The 21,045-nt window shown below is 38.8% G+C and overlaps 1 protein-coding gene across 6 annotated transcripts in view; it reads left to right on the top strand.

Moving 5' to 3' along the window:
- The window catches only part of nipbla (NIPBL cohesin loading factor a), a 70,795-nt gene that overhangs the window by 25,466 nt on the left and 24,284 nt on the right, over window positions 1–21,045 (top strand). For 2 of the 6 annotated variants that reach the window (XM_066712180.1, XM_066712181.1), the window contains 10 exons: window positions 2,297–2,443; window positions 6,983–7,148; window positions 7,952–8,082; window positions 12,154–12,265; window positions 12,668–12,819; window positions 13,890–14,015; window positions 14,562–14,722; window positions 15,047–15,137; window positions 15,363–15,998; window positions 17,082–18,557. In XM_066712180.1, the coding sequence (XP_066568277.1) occupies window positions 2,380–2,443; window positions 6,983–7,148; window positions 7,952–8,082; window positions 12,154–12,265; window positions 12,668–12,819; window positions 13,890–14,015; window positions 14,562–14,722; window positions 15,047–15,137; window positions 15,363–15,998; window positions 17,082–18,557 (3,115 nt within the window). In that variant the 5' untranslated portion in view covers window positions 2,297–2,379. The remainder of the gene's footprint in view (window positions 1–2,296; window positions 2,444–6,982; window positions 7,149–7,951; window positions 8,083–12,153; window positions 12,266–12,667; window positions 12,820–13,889; window positions 14,016–14,561; window positions 14,723–15,046; window positions 15,138–15,362; window positions 15,999–17,081; window positions 18,558–21,045) is intronic. The other 4 variants (XM_066712182.1, XM_066712183.1, XM_066712186.1 and 1 more) reach the window with 4 other exon arrangements.

The raw sequence follows: 21,045 nt of genomic DNA, 5'->3' as shown, positions 1-21,045 counted from the left end.
GAGAGAGAGAGAGGGGGAAAAAAAAAAGTTTTATCAAATCCAGTTTAAATACTGTAGTAAGCAAAATTAGTCTTTGGCGCGGTTTGTTCAAAGAAACTCCCCCTCTCTCCCTCATTTAAAATGTAAGTCTGCCCTTTGATGCTAAAGTTCCTGAAAGGCACTGACGCCAGCCATTTTAAAGAAGGCTCCCCATAACAGTCAAACCTGGGACACAATACTTTTTATTTCTTTATTTTGGAAGCCTTTGTGATTCTGTCAAGGTAAAACCTGTTAAAACACTTTTGACATGCTGAAAAACAAGCATTTTTTTTTATTGAAGTACCATCTTATGTAAATGAAAAATTATTCGTAACTTTTATTTTAATATTATGCTGATAGATACTGCACACTGGTCTTCACAATGCTGTGAGAAATGAAATCTCTTTTGAATTGTAGGCTGCTTATTTAGGAAAGAACTAGGCCTGTTTTTTGTGAATACAAATATTGCTATGTTTAAGATTAAAATGTGTAAAGGTGAAAGCCTTTTATCTAGCTGTTTCCTTAAACTACAAGAATATAGATTTAGCTTGCCTTCGGTCTAATTGTAAAACAAACCAAATGCTACTTAAGATCACTTATTTGGGATTGTTTTTTGTAATAATGCTCATTAAGTTACTTTGCTATCACTATCCCTCCTTTCAGACAGCTGATAATGGAGATTAATTAAGTCTGTCCTGGTAATTAACAAAAAGCCCTGTGGGGCAAATGTTGTCTAGTGTTTGCTCTATAATGCCCTGTAGCTTATTACAGTTGCGTGTCTCTTAAAAAAAAAAAAAAAAAAAATTAAACACTCCTTAAAATTAAATTACACATTCTCACTCAAAAAAGGCCTATGACAGATAATTGGTGTCCTGAGAGAGATCAAGTGCATGCCTTTGACAGTTTTTGTGGTTTTGAACATTGTTCAAAGGAAGGCAACATTTGGTTAAGAAATAGTAGTACTAAGAGCATTTATTTCAACTGTTGTGTTTTCAGGCAGTTTCTTTAAGGAACACCAGTAGAGTCAGACCAATTCTTCTAATAAATATGTCCCCTGTGGCTTATAAAAGGAATGTCATTACATTTTTTGATGAATGACTGTTTAAACAGGAGGGATTTAAAAGACTCCAGCTGTTAATCCATTTACAAATAGAAGAGGAAGTATTACATCCAATTGGTCTGTGATACAAATAAGTAAATGGTTTTGTTTTTTCGGTAAAGAGATGCATTAACATTGAGACTAACTTGAAATATTTGCATTGCTGTTCATTAAAAGAAAAATAAAAAATAAATTGATCGTTGTGTACATGGGGTAGAATGAGTAGCAAATCATTCATTTTGAAAATGTGTGTTCTGATGGGGACTTGGGTAAAGTATTTGTTTAAAAAAAATCAAAAAAATCTGAAGAAATGCCAAAAGGCCAATGCCCTACATGCTAACCCACTATATCCTCCATAGATGCATTTTAAGAAGGCAACTTGTATTTGCTGATTGACCTTGCCTGAGAAACAGATTCTTTTAAAAATGTATTAATCATCTGCCCCAGGTAGTAATTATGTGTCTGGGTCCTGCAGTTAATACTTAATATCAGTCTCTAAATCATGATTCTTAATAATCCATTTCATATCTTGTCAGCCTTCATTGACTTATTTCAATGCCTATTTCTTTAGCATTCTTCTGCTTGGCTTGTAAAATGTCAAGTTTAGCAAATTGAGAATATACAGTAAATTGTCATGACTTAATTTCCTTTTGCAAAATGCAGATGTCAAGTTTACTTTGTGGGAAGTTGATGAAAAACAAAATTGAGCTCACACCTGTGGAAGTGGCTTTGTTTAACCACCTGTTTTCTGTGGGTTTGCTTCAATTTTTTTTTCTTTCTTTTGCCTCCAGCAATCTGCATTCTGTTGCAGCTTTACGCTTTAAAAAGGGCCTTAGTTTATACTGAATGTTTGAAAACAAAAATGTATCTGTATATAACAGGGAGTGTTTTGTCACAAAGGTAACTTTTAATGCGATTGAGCCAGAAACAAACCAAAATAATCAATCTTGTAACTTTTCAAGCAACCTATTTTTCTTTGAAATCAAGGAAGCCTCTGACGTGAGGTGATTTGTTTTTATTGTCATCTGCAGGGAGGGAGGGAATGATAAGGCTCCATAATTCTTCTCTGCTGTTCCTGATTCAGTTGTCTATTTGATGTGCTCATTTGCACATGGACTCTTAAAATGAGGGTGCTAAACTGGTTTCTGTTTCTCTTTTCATTCTGTATTTTTATTTTAGCGTTTGGGAGATGTGAAGTAAGGTTAGACGTCACCCGAAACTGAGCAATCTGTGCATTGACACGATCACCCCACAACTTCAGGATGAATGGGGATATGCCTCATGTTCCCATCACCACTCTCGCTGGGATTGCTAGCCTCACAGACTGTAAGTACACCTCCTAAGCACATACTTCTAACCAGCACAATTAGTGACTTAAGTATTCTTGAACTGTGTGCTTTCAACGGTAACAGAGAGATTCCCATTTCATGCATTAACCCACCCAACAATACTTATTGGTTGTTTGCCTGGACCTTTTAGAAGTAGAAACATTGTGGTAAAATCTTGGATATTTGAGAATAGTGAGCTTTGTTGGACTTGTCTAACCTGAGGAAATAAATATTTTTGGAAGGCGCCATGCCTTGGATTGATGTCAACTGTGATTTGCAGCGCTGGACATTAAAAAACATTCATTGGATTACAACTGCTCTTCTCACACTGGAGGATGGCCTTTTTGAACGGAAGACAAAGAGGAATATCGGAGAAACAACTTGCTTACCCCTGGAGCGTGTTTGCCATGGAAGGATGTCATTTGGAATAATTCCTCCAATGCTAAGAAACTGGATACTTCAATAAAGGAATTGTACACTCCTACAAAGCATGTGCTGGCTAATATCTACAGCAAACAGACTTATGTGGATCAAACAAAGCTCACTATACTACATATATCCAAGATTTTTGTATACTAGTCTATTTCGACAAGGTATAAAGTGTAATAGTGTCATATATCATATAAACATGGAACAAGTGTTAAGCTTACAATAAGGGATACATACCCCATCCCTGAGTTTAATGTCCATAAGATGTTAGTTTTTCTTCTCATAGCTGGGACTGTCAAATTTCTTTAAAAGTTGTCTGACAGTATTTTTTGCTTCATTTGCTTTTATAGTGTGTTGTCTTGTTTCAAAATGTAGTAGTAAGATTGCATTTTTTTGTTCGTAAGATTTTTATTTTGTATGGCGTAGTATTTCTAATTGTATAAATATAATACTATACAGATATAGTATTTCACCAAGCGCCTTGTTTTCCATGAATTGTGGTGAGTTGGATGCATTTGTTCTGCATTTAAAACCACCAACAGTCTAGGTACTAGAGTACATATTTGTGGTTAAATTGATACCTTTAAATCACTTAAAGGAATTTATTATTTTGCTTGTTATTAAAACAAATACTGTCTGGATATGGGTATTTTCCAGAGAGAAGACCTGTCTGGTGGTGGTGTGTGTAGGACATTTTCTCTTTTCCAGCAGTTTTTATTCATTGTCAGCCTAGAAAAGCTGTAGGGCCCTCAGTACACCTGAGGGAGACTTAACTCGGGTGTCTGCTGCTGACTGTAATATTTCAAAAGGTGAACTTTGCTAAATGATAGACGTTTTGGTAAAGAGCAGTGTGTTCACTGGAACAGCTTGGTGTCTGAGAGGTTTTGCTGTTCATCTCTAAAAAGGAGGGTATTATGAAACATTCAGAAAGCTCATTAAGTATTTAGTAGGTCTTGGACCAGACAATATTTTACATCTACATATGTACTTATCTGCAGTGTATCTCCAAATAAGGCAACAAGCCCCAATATCCCAGCAACTGTTATTAGCGAATATTCAGGGGCCTGGGGATTTGTAAATTCTGCAATGGGAGTTTTATTTTTAGCCCTGTATTGTATTTAAATTAATTATTAACAGCTGTAGTAAGAGAGGTGAGTAATAGTTACATATATATATGTATATGTATATATATGTATGTATATGTGTGTGTGTGTATGTATGTATATATGTATGTGTATATGTATGTATGTGTATATATATATATATATATATACAAATACAAAAAAGGGTTCTTCAAGAAGAAGATGGATCCACTGGTATTAAAAAGCATATTTTCCTATTCTGCATTGCCAAGTAGCCATCACTTGAATTAGCACTTTTGAGTGATTCATAGTTTGTGTGTGTGTTAATGTACATATTCCCCCTGGTGGATATCACTTTTCACATAAATTGTCACAACTTCAATAGTGGGTAACACTTTATTTTTACCATTAGAGCCTAAACCAACTCCCAGAGCATATTTGTGCTGCAGAATATACTCTTTCAGATAAGTGACAAGCTTGTCCCATAATATTTTAGTGGCCTTAAAGCCAGCGCTTGTCCCTTTGTGGGAAATAAGTTTAGTTCTGGCTGATTACCATTGGGATGATTACTGTGCTGTAAAACAAGTTCCCTTCCTCAGGGCGATGCAGGATATTGAAAAGAGGGAATGACAGTGCAGCATTACAGAACCTTCTTGCAGACAACACTTAGGAAAATAAATTAATGTTCATCACATTTGAAATGCCAATGGGAATAAAACATTTCCAGAACTGGTTGAAGAGAAATTCCTCATTCATAACTTTTACAGTTTTAGCAGCATCTAAGGAAGTGGCATTTGCTTTTTAAAAGCTAGCTAAATTAATAAGCCTCACTTCCCACTGTATATCGTTCTTTGTATACAAAATCTCCTCATGTAGTTAGAGTAGTTAAAATACATAATAATGATGATGATTGATATTTGGCTAACACCTTTCCTCAGCACACCACACCAAGGAATTATACAGTTACATGATAAAAAAAAGTAATGTTGTACAATATAGGCTTCAACTAAGTAGTGAGAAATGTAAATGTTAACGGTTTCAGAATTTGTTAATTTCAGGCAGCATCACAGTTCTATATCCATGTCTGTACATCCCAGCATTACCTGAAAGAAACATCACAAATGACATATATAATTTACCTTAGATTATAATCTTAGTCAACATGGAAAAGTATGAATACACGTCTGTTCTATATTTTAGATGAATTTTGATACTGATTGCAGAAATTTATTTTTCCAAGTAGTAGTTTACAATTGCTGACAATAGTGAACATGCTTTAAAAAAATTAGTTGACAATAGAATGAAAACACTTTTAAAACATTAGTTAAACACTATATTGTCAGTTTTTCTTCGTAGGAGTTCAAAGCAATAAAAGTCTGTCTGACTTAAGAGAGTTGTGTGCACATAAGATTGCACAACAGAATATACTGTTAGTTTGTTACTGTATATTGCATCATTACCAGTCACTTAGTAAAACACATACCCAAACCCTGAATTACATAGGAAATTGTTTCTGAAATTGAAACCATGTAACTTGAGGCATTAAGTCTATGGAAAATAGCAGGATAGGAACCTGCCTCCAATATTTTATAGCCTTATTTCATAATTAAAGTATTAAAACACAAAGTCATGGAATGAAAAGCCTTATTAAAACCTTTTACTTGCAAATTATAACTTGATCACATTACTAGAATTGTCTGCATTAGCAGGTCCCTTTTTGCCTTTTCATTTCACATTGTGCAGATTACAGCGCTGAACAAATCTAGCAGTGAGTGGCTTGGTGTCACTACGTTTTATTCCATTCTTGACTACAGAGTCCTAATGGCAGTGCTGTTGACAGCTGATCCTTTTGTACTGGTCAGTACATTTATCCAAAGATTAACTTGTTTCTCAACCTCATCTAAATGAAGAATTATTGTCCCCTCACCCTCCAGGAGTTATTCTCACTTTATTTACTTGTTTTTCTATGGTATGCACAGTTGATTAAATTAAATTGTACTGGTGATCAATCAGGCACTGTTGCCTCTGATTTATCAAGGGTTTCTACATCCCAGAATAATCCAATTTACCATGTAAACCTGAAGCAGGATATTACTTAAGTTAAAATAGTTCACATTATATATGCTCCTATACATGAAGCATTTACAAAAAAGAAAAAAAAAACACTTGTAACTAGGGGACCAACTGTACAGAAAATCTGATTAGCAAATAGCATTTTCCAAAAATAAAGAAACGTGAAGACTAGAAAACCCCATGGTGTCAAAATTAGCTATGTGTAGGTATGTGAATGCAGTCCTTAAGGAATGCAAAAATTAAGCTTTGTTGTCACTGTTTTGATGCCTCTTTCAGAAGTGCTTAGTTGTCTGCAATATGATTAATGCACTGCCTCCATATTAATTTTATATTAAAGGTTCTTGCCTCTCATCTGTGTTACAGATTAGGTATTTTGTCTACTTAATGCCGTACAATTCAATTTTTTATAAATTACATATTTTTAAAATCTTTTTGGTCTCTGACTCTTGTGGGCACACAATTCATTCTGCCTTCAGAGGAGGCTTTGTTTCAACTTTTGTTAAATATAGGTGAATATTTTGTTTAATAATAAAGATGATGTATGCAAAACCTGTTCAAAAGTATTCCAGACATCTTTAAGAAGTTTCTTCAGATGCAAAATGTTATAGATCTATTTTTAGTGACTTGTTCCTACCACTAATACAGCTGAACAATCTTACAATCCACTAGCTAGAAGCTCCTGTAGTTGTGTATAAAAACAAAATAAAGTAAAAAAATAATAAATAGTAAAGTTATACAATAAAATTTAACTTTGCATGTTACAGCCACACGATATCACTCATTTTCTGCATTGCATCTCTCCACCACTTTGCAGAAACTTATGAACCCTCATATTCACACACTGAAATGCATAGCCAGTTTCCTTTAATAACTGATTGAGAATTAGTAATGCCGGTTTTGTTTTTTGTCTTTCTAATTTAAATCTCTTCCCCTCCTTTCTCTCTTAAATGTAGTATTAAACCAGCTCCCTCTCCCATCCCCTCTCCCTGCTACCACCACTAAGAGCCTGCTGTACAATGGAAGGATTGCAGAAGAAGTCAACTGTCTCTTGGCCTGTCGGGATGAGAACCTGGTGTCGCAGCTCGCACACAGCCTCAACCAGGTTTCTACGGATCACATGTATGTGCAAAGGGCTTTAATTTATTCCCTCATTAGCATTGGCTCCTGGGAGACACTGAAATTGAAACAGTCACTTTTGTGCCGACTTTAGGATTAATCTCTAAAATGTGTGATAATGCTGATGACTCTTAAATGCCTAGGCATGTTGTGCGTTACACTTCTCTACGCTGTTCTTTTTCTCGTGTTTAGTTCTGTTAAGGAAGCAACCAGTTAGTTACCTGAAATGACTGTCAGCAAATGGATTGAAATTCTTTTTAAGTCCAAATGTTTTTTTTTTGGGAACCAACCTTAATTGGCTAATTACACATTGAGCCCCCTTCAGGTTAGTTCACGTGAATACCCTTGTGTGAATACCCAGTGTGTTCCCATAGCTTTCCATAGCTTTCCTTTCAGAACTAGGTAGATATATTATAACGTTAGGTTATTATTGTAAGCATGGTTCCCTGACCTGCCAGTCATGTGAAAATTTGTACCAAAGCTGCCAAATAATATAATCTGTAATTTGTTGGAAGGTATTGACTTTCTTTTGAGGAACACCTGCATTGTCTGCTTTCTCCGGAAGAAGCACAGAGTTGTTTCTAAGTGGGCTGTTGGGTAATTCCGAATTGGGTTATTAAGGATAAGACCTAATTTGTTTCCAAATTAACAAGTACTAAAACAATGCTTGTGAAAGTTTGTTTTCATTGTATTATCAAGCCTGCTCTTCTGATCAGACCCATGAACTTATTCAGTTTTGCATATCTGTTCTTTGTGTGTAATAAATATACGGAACAATTATATCTATTTTATTTCATTCTTTGCAGAGAACTGAAGGATAACCTTGGCAGTGATGATCCTGAGGGGGATATCCCAGTGCTGCTGCAGACTGTCCTGTCCAGGAACCCCAATGTTTTCAGGGAGAAAAGTATGCAGAATCGATACGGGGTTCAGGGCGGTAAGGAGGAGATATGGAAACATTGCTGCTAAAACACTTCAGCGGTGCACAAAATAAACCACAACCAAAAGAAAACAATCTGAGTGCCTTCAGCTTCAGACCATTTTCTTCACCCAATCAAAACAAAGCATTTGACTGTGTCAGAAACCATATCATTCTGGATGGAAATGGTAGGGCTTGAGATTTTTATAATTTGTAATAAGGCGATTGATTCATCGTTAGGACTGGTGGTTGTTTTAGGAAGTTGTTTTTCATCACGGGAATTGGGAATCATCTAGCTTTCCCACATCTCTCTGCATCTGTGGTGTGAATAGCAGGCTTATTGTATACATATTTCTGAGATTTTATTCAAGGCTTCTTGTGAGGAGGCTCTACATCCAAGAAGTAGAGCTTAATATTGGAGTTCCTTTTGATTTTTGTTCTCCTTTGATTTTTCTTTTTAAAATATTCTGACACGGTGTCATGATCACAGTTAGCAGCCTGTGTTACTGCATGCCTCTTATCATACACAGTTAACAACAGAATTAGACATGGGTTCCCTTGGGAAATGTAATCGCCAAGCTGGGCAAATACTGTAAAAGGCACCAGAGTGTTGTTGCTGGATTTCCTCTGCTAATTTATCTGTCTTTGAGTATGTTTAGTTTCTAACCACAGCTGTGGAAATTAGCCATACCTGTCTTAATGATATTGTTACAGTATTGTGACACAAAACCAGGCATTACAAAGCTGTAACAACAAAATGGTGATTAATGATTTTTATTGTACGCTTATGCTTACCTCCCCTATTAGTTCAAGGAGTGACAATCTAAATTACACACTAGGAGAATCTTATTTATTCATCAGTGCTGTAAGGACAAGCCTAATGTATAGACATTATTGCAAAGACAGTAGATGAAATAGTTACTACTTAACACTTCTCTCCAGACTCTGAAATGTTTTGAATAATCAACAAATTGTAAGGTATTGTGTATAAAGATAATATATGAACGTTTGAGACAAGCATACCTGAATAAATAATTACATTAAGTAATTGGGGTCTCATGTTGGAACAAAAACCAGCAGACACTGTGGCCTCCCAGGACAGTAGTCTGACACCCCTGCCTTATAAGAACTGTTTTATTGATATTTCTATTAAATTAATAGGTGGTCTCCAGTATAAAAATATAAAAATAATAATTTACAGGGAGAATGCAGGAACTCAATTCTCTGAAGTTTGTTCAACTAGCATGAGCATGTGAAAACACTTCAATCCTCAGTTGGAGCACAATGCTCCCTACTGGACTATATTTATAGCACTATATTTTCCAGATAATTTCAGTGAGTCAATGCCTGTTCTTAATTCAATCTTGGTCAATCAGGGAGGTGGCTTTAATATTAAAGATATACATGTGACACCTTGTTGTGGTTTTGTTTAAACTGATCTTGCCAGTTTTGTTGTATGATTTGCATTTTTTGAAGTTGAACAAAACTGATAAACCACTGAAAGCTTTAGGTAGTTTTGGAGTTGGTGACTTTAGTTGCTTTGTGACTGAAATAAAGCAGTGATTGAGTGAAGGCCTCTCTTGAATTGTGGCATGTTGTATTTTTTAAAATTATTTTTTTATTGGTTTCTGCACATGACCTGCATGTTCCTGTGCATTATAATGTGTACAATAAACTGAATAAATTAATTCCCAGTGTTTCCTGTTCTGGGATTTAAATGGATTTGAGGTGTCTGTTAAAAATATAAAAATAGAGAGGGTAATTGAATCTTTAACAAAATCTAATGTTTTCCTATTGGAAGTTGCAGAAAGCAGACCGCTGATTACTGAACTCCCTTGTAAAAGGTTTTGGCAAAACTACCTTTTAAGTGTTTCTGACCCAGTTAAATGCCTGCTTTGGTACATTTGTAACATTCAGTATTATATAAAGTAACACAGTGCACCTGATGTTTTATATTGCATTTATTAATGAAAACAAAAGCAATGTTTAAGTATGCAGTCAGCTTCGACATTCACAGCAGATTTGTGTGCAAGATAAATTACAAGTACCAATGAGCACAAATATATTTGCAATTAGTTCATTTTATAAAAAATACATTCTGATCAATCCAATCTGCATACAAAAATGACAAACTAAAGTTTACATTTAACTCTTAATATTTACTCCATCAACCTCCTACACATCTCTGAACTCTTTAAAATATTAACGTATGTGAAAAATAATTGTGAATTAGATTAAACAATTTAATATATTGTTTCCATGAATAAATTAGAGGAATACCACTGCTAATCTGGTAATTCTCTATCAATTCATGGAAAGTGTATCTTTCTTGTTTTGACCTTCAAATTAATACTTTCTACCCGTGATGTTTTTGTTTCTTAACCTTTCTCTTGTCAGTGAAATAATCGCTATGCTAAAATAAAGGAAAAAACAATACATGTATACAATAGTATGCTATATTATCATTTTATTTACTGGTTGCAAATCTTGCATATTTAAAAATGTACAATATCCAGTAAGCAGATGGTCATCTGTTGGAGTATAAAGCTTTAGATTATTTTTTTTTCTTTCAGGACGTAATTAATTAAATTACCAGTAGAGTTGACTTTATTAATAAACTGTACCGAAATTGTCAACACTTGGAACACTATTGTACATGTATTACTGAAATGCTACATTCCTTCAGTAACACGTGCAAATTAATTTGCACATTGGTAAATACTACTGATACTACTACCATTTTTTTGTTTTCCTTTATGCAATACCTTAAACATCAGAAATGCATGAACATTATCCATTACTTACCGCTGCTCAGTACACAGCCTGTTTAAGAACCAACATGCAGTTCTGAGTTCTTTAATGTAGCATGTAGTGCTGCATATTATGGAGTGGTTATGCTAATTTTGCATCTTTCAAAGCCTTAAAAGGCCATTCGATGCACGGAAAATATTTAAAAGGAGATTCTTGGGAAATGTCATATCGATTTACGTCAGTAATAGTACCTTAAAAATGACTTCTGTTACCAGTTTTTAAATGAGATTAGAATTCAACCTTCCCAATGCATTTGTTGAATATACTTTACAAGAGAAGCAAATCTTTGAAAGTGAAAAGAAAATATAGCTTTCAAGTGTATATTCCAGAAGGTTGTTTGTGATGTATAAGGCAAAGCCATTTGCAAAAGTGTTTTTTCTGTGACCCTGTAAAAACAGCTGGATTGTGTTCTTGGATCTGGCAACTGGTTGAGTAGGATGGGATAGGCAGACTCCCTTTGTAACCTCTCCTGTACTTTTCAAGCCATTTTCCGTGTCATACATTGGCATCATTAGGAGCTCAGTGCTGATGAAGTAAAAAATCTTTGCGTGATGATCGGCAGATTCCAGCAATTAATATCATGCTAAATCTGGGCCGAGCTGGTTAATTTAAATTACCCAATTTTGTCCACCTGAAAAAAAATTACTAAATTGTTGAATTAGGCCCATTCAGTGCAGAGTTAAATGTGTTGCAGACTGGAAATTCACCTAGCTCAGCAAGAACTCCAAATACAAAGGTTCTTTTTTTGGGGGGGGGGGGGAGGCGCTACTTGGCCTGTGCATTTCAACATCTGTGGGTGATGTCTAATCTTTTCAAAGTAAAACTTAATTTATTTCTGCATCAGAGGCTAGCTGTAGCGTAGCTGCATGAATCTTGGTAGTGTGCCAAGATTTATATTGGTGGATAAAATTACCAGAGGCTAAATTCATTCATAGGTATAGTCCATCATAATGTTTGTCTCTGCTGCTGCTACTCTTTGAGTGATTGGTTAACTGAGGTCAAACGCCTAACAGTTGGGCTATTGCGTTACAGATCGAGTAGTTTGATGCTTCCCTCTCTAAGACAGACTTATCTCTCATTGTGGTTGTGCTCAAGGCACAACTGGGCTCATCAGTCTTAATTTGAAGCTGCCTGTGTATCATTCTCTGCAGCCTGTTTTTTTTTTTTTTTTTCCCCCCCCCCCCCCTTTTCTTATAATCTTGTAGCCTTTAAGAAATGGAAATCCTGCAGGCCACATGTTTTCCTGAGCTCTGTCTTCTCATCTGTGCTTCTTCTTAGGTATTATGCAGCAGCCTATGATGCCACAATACAAGATGTCACAGAACTCCATGCATGGCAGCCCGGCATCATCCAACTACCAGCAAACCACTATCTCACACAGCCCTTCCAGGTTAGTACTGCTGTTTTTCTGCCCTGCATTAAATCTTTTAATTTCCATTTAAATATTGCTGCTTTTGCATGCCCCCTGGTATGTTAAAACTGACTTCACATAACACCGTGAAAACATCTGGCTTTAAAAGGGGCTTTGTTTATTACCACCGCCCACACCCCCTTGGTCTTCACAGGTATTTTGTGTGTGTAGCCATGTCCCTTCACTTTATTTTTTACTATTGAATATAATACACATGCTCTCCATCACAGGAACTCTTGATTACATAAGTTAAGTATAACTTAACAACAGATAACCTTATGTAACATCTCATCCCTGATGATCTGATTTTGGTGTCCAGATTGTATTAAAGCGAGAGTGAAGTGTAATACCCCCCCCCCTTTTTTCTTTGTTTTTAACCAGCCGCTTCGTCCCGCCACAGACAAGCTCTGGTAATAGGTTCATGCCTCAACAGAACAGCCCTGTACCCAGCCCCTATGCCCCACAGAGCCCTGCAGGATATATGCAGTATCCACACCCTCCGAGTTACACTCAGCATCAACAGATACAGCAAGGTAAGCAGTGGAGACGCACTTGGGATCCTCTCTGAAACTTTCCTTCATTCTGCATTCTTTGAAGTACCGCATTAGTTGTGCAAAACAACCAAAAACATTTATGGCAGCCCCTGTGCTCCTGCCTGTGACCCTGCACTGCTCTCTCCTATTGGCCAGCTGGTGCTACAGCAATGACTCCACATGCTGGCAATGATTCTTGATCCCATTGGCTCAACTGGTGACAATTAAAATTGGCATTGGGTTATTATTTTGTTGATGTTGTAATAGGCCAATTTTCTTATTTAAAAACACTCTTGGTTTGGAATTTGCCAATGAATGACCAGACCCTCTCATCGGTACTGGCCTGGACACAGAAGAGAATGAGTGTCCCTTGTCCAGTGTTGTGAAGGCATCTTGCCTCTGTTTTGCACCATGACTTCAGAGCAGCACTGCAGGGAAGACTGCTTTTATCCAGCGGAGATCTCTGCAGCTTGCAGGTGTTCAGTAAGCTGTTAGAACTGCTTCTGCAGGAAAACTGACTTCACGTCCACTGATCCTCCTCGACAGCTCGACCAGCTGCCTTCCACCCCATGGTGTGACTATGGTGTTGCTCAGATTCAAATCTAAACAGGTCAGCCTGTGCTCCCAGCAAAGGCTTTAACCAGCTGAGCTAGTCCAGGGCTCCTGGAAGTAACATTTGTGTTATATAGCCATCATGTATTATAATGTTTTCTAGTAGAAGGTGGAATTGGAAATGTTTTTTTTAATGGAACAATTTTAACCCTCGGCATGCAGTATTCTGTCTTGAAGTGTGTATGAGAACCTAATGAACTGTTGGAAAGTGTGTGACTGACGATGGAATAAAGACTTACCAGGTTTTGTAATTGTTTTTCTCTACTGACTACTCCACAAGAGAAGCATTTCATGAAGGAGACGAGGGAACATAGATAGGAGTTTTATCTATACGTTATCTGTTTTGACTACTGCAGCAGCGGATTTCACATCCTCTGTATAGAGTGAGAGCAATCCACATTGACCTCTCTCTATATATTTATACGTACAAATCTATATTCTTATTTTTCTTATTGTAGAGTTACATGGCTCCCCTCTTGTATCTGCACCTACATATTCAGGAAGCCCCCAGAGGCCGGTGCAGCCCTGTCTGGTAGTGCAAACTCAGCCCTCACCACAACAGAATCCATCTACCCCAACGTTAGGTATGGCACCAAAAAAAGTACTTGATGGATACCGTATGTAGGTATAATGCTATTTTGGAGCCAAGAATCTAGGTTTCCCAAAATTGTATGAAGAATATAAGAAATGTCTGCTCATCCCATCAAATTCTGCAGTGTCATTTTTTGTATTCATTTTTGTAGTGTCCGTGGTTTCCATCGACTGTTACGTTCCCCTTTTTTTTTGTTTGCTTCAAAACAATCATGCGTTGTGTACACATCATACGTAAGCACATCTGGCCTATTTTCGCCAATGCGTTGTCGTCAATCAGGTATTTTGTCATAGCTCGTGACAAAAAGGAGCCTTCCTTACATAACCTTGATTTAAAGTTTTTTTTCATCAGGCGTTGCATTGTCAGAGTAATTTGCAGGAATGTTGTACTTCATCACAACCCTGTCACCCTCAAAGTATAAAATCCCTTTTAGCCAACTGACTGTTTTCATTGTGTGCTAGTGTGTGTCTTTTTGTGAAGTTTTTTTATTTTTATTATTTTGTTTTTATTAAAAATGTAATGCTGATTTTTCTTTTAGTTTCAGTTGCCAGTCCAATGGTTCCTGGCGGTATGAGGAACATTCACGATAACAAGGTTTCTGGGCAGCTGTCTAGCAACTCAGCGAATCACCATGCTGACAATTCAAGGCATGGGTCAAATGAAGATTACCTAAATATTATGCACAGATTAGGAAGTGAGGTAAGTGGGAAAGAAGCATTCTCATCCTTCAATGGGCCATCAGACCTCTATCACGCTGATTAGTGCTTTAAGCAATGCCTGTGATGGCATAGATGACAGTGTCTCCTGTATCCGATTGTCTAAGGGAATGCAGTTGTGCTAAAGTTGGGGAAGGTTTCCCAGCTGTCATTAACTATAATGTACAAACAATAAATCACATAAATGAGTAACTGCCTGTGCATCACCTGCACAAAACTAAAAAACAGAATAAATGTTTTCTTTCAAGTGTGTATTTGGTAATAGTTATATTTTTACACCTGTCTAAAGTGGGATGTTCCTTTACAGGAAAGTGATGCCTCCATGAGAAATGTGTCCTTCCCTCTCCGATCCCCCCAGTCTGTGTGCTCCCCTGCAGGCAGTGATGGGACCCCAAAAGGTATGCTTAAGGCCATGGTGTGTCACTTATCCTTTTTAACTCGATGTGGTACAATGTCTGGTCCAATTTCATTTAAGGGTATGTAATAAAAACAAACCTGCCTGTATATACCATGATTAGGCAGTCCACGCAGTTAAGTATTGTGACCACATCGTTTTGGTGGATTGTTAACCTGGAATAATCACGTGGACTAAGACCTGCTTCTCCCTCTCTCCTTTTCCGCAGGATCCCGACCACCCCTTATATTGCATTCCCCACCCCCATACAGCTCTCCCAGAGACGCACCACCAGACCTCCTGCTGGACTCTCCAGAAAGGAAGAAAAAGCAGAAGAAAATGAAGATGAGCAAAGAGGAGAAAGAACAGGCAGACAAGGCTGCGATGTATGACATCATCAGCTCTCCATCTAAGGACTCCACTAAGCTCACATTAAGACTTTCGCGCGTGAAATCATCTGAAATGGACCCGCAGGGAGATCTCCTTCCTGGCATGGACAACAGTTCAGATCCCGAGGGCGATATGGCATACAACAACATGCAGTACGCGGGGCAGCCGCCCAAGACACCCATGGCCCACCAGGACATGCATCGAACCAATGCTGCTGTCTCGTGTCTGGCGCAGAACGAGCAGACGGGCTTCCTTCCGGCACAGCAGGTGCCGGTCTTACAGAACACTGCGATGGTGTCGGCCAAGCAGCCACAGCCGGTGGGGGTCTCTACACCAGGCACCCTCGCTCAGCCCCTGCCTGCCACTACCACGCCCTACGACGAGGTGGAGATGGACGCCTTGGCAGAGATCGAGAGGATAGAGCGCGAGTCAGCCATTGAGAGGGAGCGTTGTTCAAAAGAGGTGCTGGACAAAGGTATGCGTTTGTCTTTGCCAGGCTAATCAACTTCAGTGGCCTTTTATGGGATGTTACAGTTTTGGTTAAGCACCTTGGTACAGAGAGTTTAGCCATGGCTAGTGGTAGCTACTGAAGCTGCAGTCTGATATCAAAAAGTCAAAAGTAAGCTTTCTGTGTATGATCATCAATTCAGTTATTTTAATGTCGTTCAAATCTTTTGAGCAGCATGTTTATTAATTTGTTTTTTACCAAGAAGAAGGGTACATTGTTTGCTAAAATAACATACTTGTTTAGGATATGGTGTTTTACAGCTGGGTTCTGTGAAACAGAAGATTGATAAATCGGCCTACTTGGGAAGTCTTGGAGGTCTCCTGAGCATACTATTTTGTCACCAAATGCACATGTATACGAATTTATGTATATATCTGTGCGATGAGTACAGTATACAGTTATTTTTTTGTGATACTTTATGAAATAACCTTGTGGTTCTCAATAAAAGAATTGAATGTATTTTTCAGTGTTTCAACAACTGGCATTCTTCTCAATCCTTTATTTTTTTAAGCATTTGCCTGGTGAATCATTCTATTCCCTAAGCTGCATGCTAAATTACATATTATGGCTTTTGAAGCTCTTATGTGAAATTCCTCTGTTACTTCAGTTTGTTGTTTTTTCAAATTGTTTTCCTGCTGTTATTTTGCCCCTGTTAGTGTCCATCAAAACACAGAAAAAATGATGGCCAAGAGTTAGTCACCTGTGTGATTTCTCATTTAAATTATCATTAATGTATTTTCATTATATGAAAGGTTAGATGAACCGTAAACCATCACATCCATCATTGGGGTAGAGGCCAGTATCGTGTGTAAGAGCACCGATGATGGTGCAAAATGTGAAACCTCCACTTCACATTGATTTAGCACCATTGGCAGCACAGTAGACCTTTATTGGTAATATCACAAGTTTGTGTTATGTTTAAGAATCTTACTTTTCTCTTTGATCAGTTATCTATTCATTACCTCTTATGCTCTATATAACCTAGACACTGACGAAGTAGCTCAACGTGCCAGAAGCTTTCCATTGCTCACTGTGGTTCTCTCGTTGCAGACAAGCCCCTGAAGAAGCGGAAGCAGGATTCATATCCACAGGAGCCGGGGGCCGGCGGTACGGCTGGTTCTACGGGCGGTGCCGGTGGAGGTGGTGGCGGCAACGCTGGGAATAAAGCTGCTCCCCAAGAGGCCAGCGCTGCAGGGAATGGGGCCAGCCGGCCAGCCTTGATGGTCAGCATCGACTTGCAGCAGGCTGGACGGGCAGAGGGCCAGCTCGACCCCTCCCTTCCTGCTCCCACGCCTGCTTTTGAGGCGCAGAAATGGACGGAAGAGCAGCGAGGGTTGCCTGCTGCCGCTGCAGGCCCTGCCCTGGATGGATCCGTCAGTGGCCGGCAGGAGGACTCGGCCGGGGTCCTCAGGCTGAAACCAGAGAACCAGCCAGAGAACCCCAGGAGGAAGTCGGAGGGAGAGGTTCAGAAAGCTTCAGATGGCCGACCTGAGGTCATTAAGCACCGGGCTGAAACTCCCAAACAGAAGGTGGGATCTGATGGCAAACCTGACACCCCCAAACAGAAACCCGAAAGCCACCTGGAGCCTCCTAGGCAGAAGGGTGCTGACAGCAGGCCGGAGACCCCAAAACACAAGCACGACAACCGCCGAGACTCCTCTGGCAAGCCCCTCAGCTCGGAAAAGAGGCAGGAAATGTCGAAACACAGGCACGATGGCAAACCTGACTCCGGCAAGGTGAAGTCTGAAGGCCGGGGCCCAGACACACCCAAACATAGGCCGGATGGGCGCCCCTCCTCCTCCTCTTCCTCCGAGTCTTCTCGCCGTGATCATGATGGTCACAGGCAGCGAGCAGAGGACCGTGGCGATGCAGACAGGCACAGAGGGGATCCCTCTAAGATCAGGAGGCCCGACACACCCAAGTCCTCCAGCAGAGCCGAGCAAGATATCAGACACGGCAAGTCCGAGGGCTCCCGGGACAGGGACCGAGAACGGGAGAGGAAGCACAGGAATGAGCCAGGCGAGCCCCGAGAGAGACGCTCCCCTGAGGAGAAATCCCGTCCTGAAAGCCCACGGGTCAAACAAGAGCCCAGGGGGGACTCTAGCAGCCGCTTACGCACAGACAGACCTGGTTTCAAATCTCCCAGCAACAGGGAGGAGCGCCGCTCAGACGGGAGCAGAAACCGCTCAGACTCCCACAAGCAGCAGCCCGACAGCAAGGCCGAGTTCCCCACGTACCTGCTAGGGGGCAAGTCTGGGGCACTGAAAAACTTTGTGATTCCCAAACTCAAACGGGATAAAGACGGTAATGTCACTCAGGAACTGAAAAGGCCGGAGCAGCGGGATGAGAAAGTCAAGATGGAGAAGATGGGCCTGGTTGAGGATTTGAACAAGGGCGCTAAACCAGTGGTGGTGCTGCAGAAACTCACTTTTGATGAAGTTCAGAAATTCATCAAGGAAAAGGAGGACAGAAATGCAAGAAGCTCAAAGTTTGGCAAGAACAGACCATCCTCAAAATCTGGAAAAGGTAAGCCATGTTGGCTTGCTAAATATGTGGAAGTCAGCATGTTTACCCTGGTGCACGCTCCTCAGGAGCTCATAACATGCATTATTCTGTAGGAGGTCTGTGTCATTGAGTGTTCATGCACTCCCTCTGGGCCAGATTATTGTCAGCATGGATATGTTTAATCTATTTAATCGAACCCTGATCTTGCATTGTGTTTTATGCGGATGTTGAACTGCATAGAGATTCTGCATGTACCCATCCCTTTTATAGCTAAATACTGACATCACTTTATGGTCTTGGCAACAGCTGAATAAACTGAAATCTTTGTTGCTGAAGTAGGCCTCAATTGATGGTGTTTACAGTTTTTTTTTCCGAGGTACCCAGGTTAGCTGCAGACTGTTTTCTTAGCCTGAAACTCTTTGACTGTGCTTATGAACAACCCATGTTTTATCTTCCCTTTTATCATATGGTTGTTTTCAGGATAATGTTTTGAGTGTTAACTGGTGGATAGTGTTTTGGGATACACTGTTATAAGTGGCACTGTGTATGTGTATATATATATGTATATACAGTTTTTGCTGATAACTGCAGTAAATCCGATATAGGCGTCTAAATATTTTGAAGATGACATGAATGGCAAGTGGTAGTCTTAGGGTGAATGTCCGTTTGCTTTGCTGTTAAGAGGCTTCTTTCCAGCCTATAGAGGGATCTTGTGCTTTTCCACTGCATTATCTCATTTTCAGCTTATGCAGCAGACTGATGTTAGATGTGGTTATGCCTTAGGGTTGTAGAAATGATTTTCTAACCCAAGCAGTGTGATTTAAAACAGATTTACTGAATACATACATTTAAATGAGGTTTACTGCATTACACTTTTATATAGCAGCTTAACTTCAACTTCTCCCAACTTTCCCAAAAGCCAAAAGAATGTCACAGGTATTGATCTCATTCACTGTAAAGTGGATAAGAGAACCACATCTTAGATTACACTGCAATAAGGAGCAGAGACAAATGTGCTATCTTATTGCCTGAATCCATCTCTTCTCAGATTGAAGACATTTCCTTATGTTCTGTTCTCTCTGAACAGTGTGAACTGATGTAGCTGGAAGTTATGTATTTTGACCTCCCTAAAATAGGAATCTAGGTCTAAGGTAGTCTTCCTAAATCCTCAGGTTTGTGAATCTGTCCCTCTTACCTCTACAATATTTTTTCCTGAATGCAGACTTATGCTTTCTTTCCAGTGCTAAATTATGTAGGCTATTTATTTATTGTATTCTGGACAATAAACCTGAACATTTGTTTTTGTGATTTGGAGGCATGGAAGTATCACACTCAATTATAGACTCTCCCTTTGGTTTAATCATTCAACTGCATTTATGAGTTCTTTCCAAGAATACAAAGGTAATTTTAGTGAAGTGACATTTAATTTTTTACATTAGAAATAGATAGCCAAACTCTAAAATGGTAATAAACAAAACAGACCTCACATCAAAATCCTTCAACACAAATACACTATAGATCTATACAAAGTCCCAACAGAGGGCACTGTCTCTCTGAATTTTCAGTTTTGACCGTGAAGACAACACATATGAATAATTGAATAGGAAGTAATTATTTGTTGCAGCTCATGAGTTATATATTCTTTGTCTGTCTAACTTCAGCTGGAGCTTGAGTTTAATATTGTTTATACTGTTATGGTCTATGGTTAATGTCCTATGGCTGCTTCTCCTTGAAACTTGCATCATAATTTGTCATCTAATATAGGGTGTTCAAAAGTGATTTGTGGTGTGGTTAAAATCTTTTTGCGTTTAATCCTGCATTTCTGTAGCAACATGAGTTTTAAAATACACCAGCCAAGTGACAGTGCTGTTGATTTGTGTATGATCGGTTAAGTGTTTGCCTTCCTTCTTGTTAGGACTCTATAGTGTTGTATGGTTTTGTATTCTCTTCTTTCATTTTGTTATTGTTAATACCACTTCATCTGTATGAGACTTTCTGAACATTGTGACAAATCATTTGGCAGTTGACACTGGATTAGTTTCAGATGCAGTGCCCTGGTTTTCTTACAGAAAACATCAACATTCACTAGATGGGAGCTTTCCCATTGCCTTAATTCAGTCTCATACCAAATCAAGTCTTTTTTTTTTTTTTTTGCTGGTGGTCAAAGGTGACACAAGACATTTCATTATATGCATGCACCATTTCATTTCTTATGTCAGTTATCAATTATATAACAAACATTTTCAGAGACACTCGTCTGTCTTTGAGGCTTCAGTATTTTTGATTTGTGATCAAAATTAGCAGTGAATTTCCCTTTGACTAATACTTGTGGCTATATTTGAGAAGCCATCCCTTAAAACTTGTCAAACTTGTCTTACACAACTGGAAGGTGGAAATAAAATGGTGTTGGAAGTTGAAGTTACAGGCTGTAGGCTATATTTTTGTTGTTGTTGTTATTATGAAGGAAAGTCTTTTAACGTAGCAGGCATGAAAATGAAATGGTTACTGT

This window comes from Amia ocellicauda, chromosome 8 (assembly GCF_036373705.1).
Source record: "Amia ocellicauda isolate fAmiCal2 chromosome 8, fAmiCal2.hap1, whole genome shotgun sequence".
Taxonomy (NCBI): Eukaryota; Metazoa; Chordata; class Actinopteri; order Amiiformes; family Amiidae; genus Amia; species Amia ocellicauda.
The sequence above is the reverse complement of the archived record's forward strand: the minus strand, read 5'-3'. Positions and strand labels throughout refer to the sequence as shown.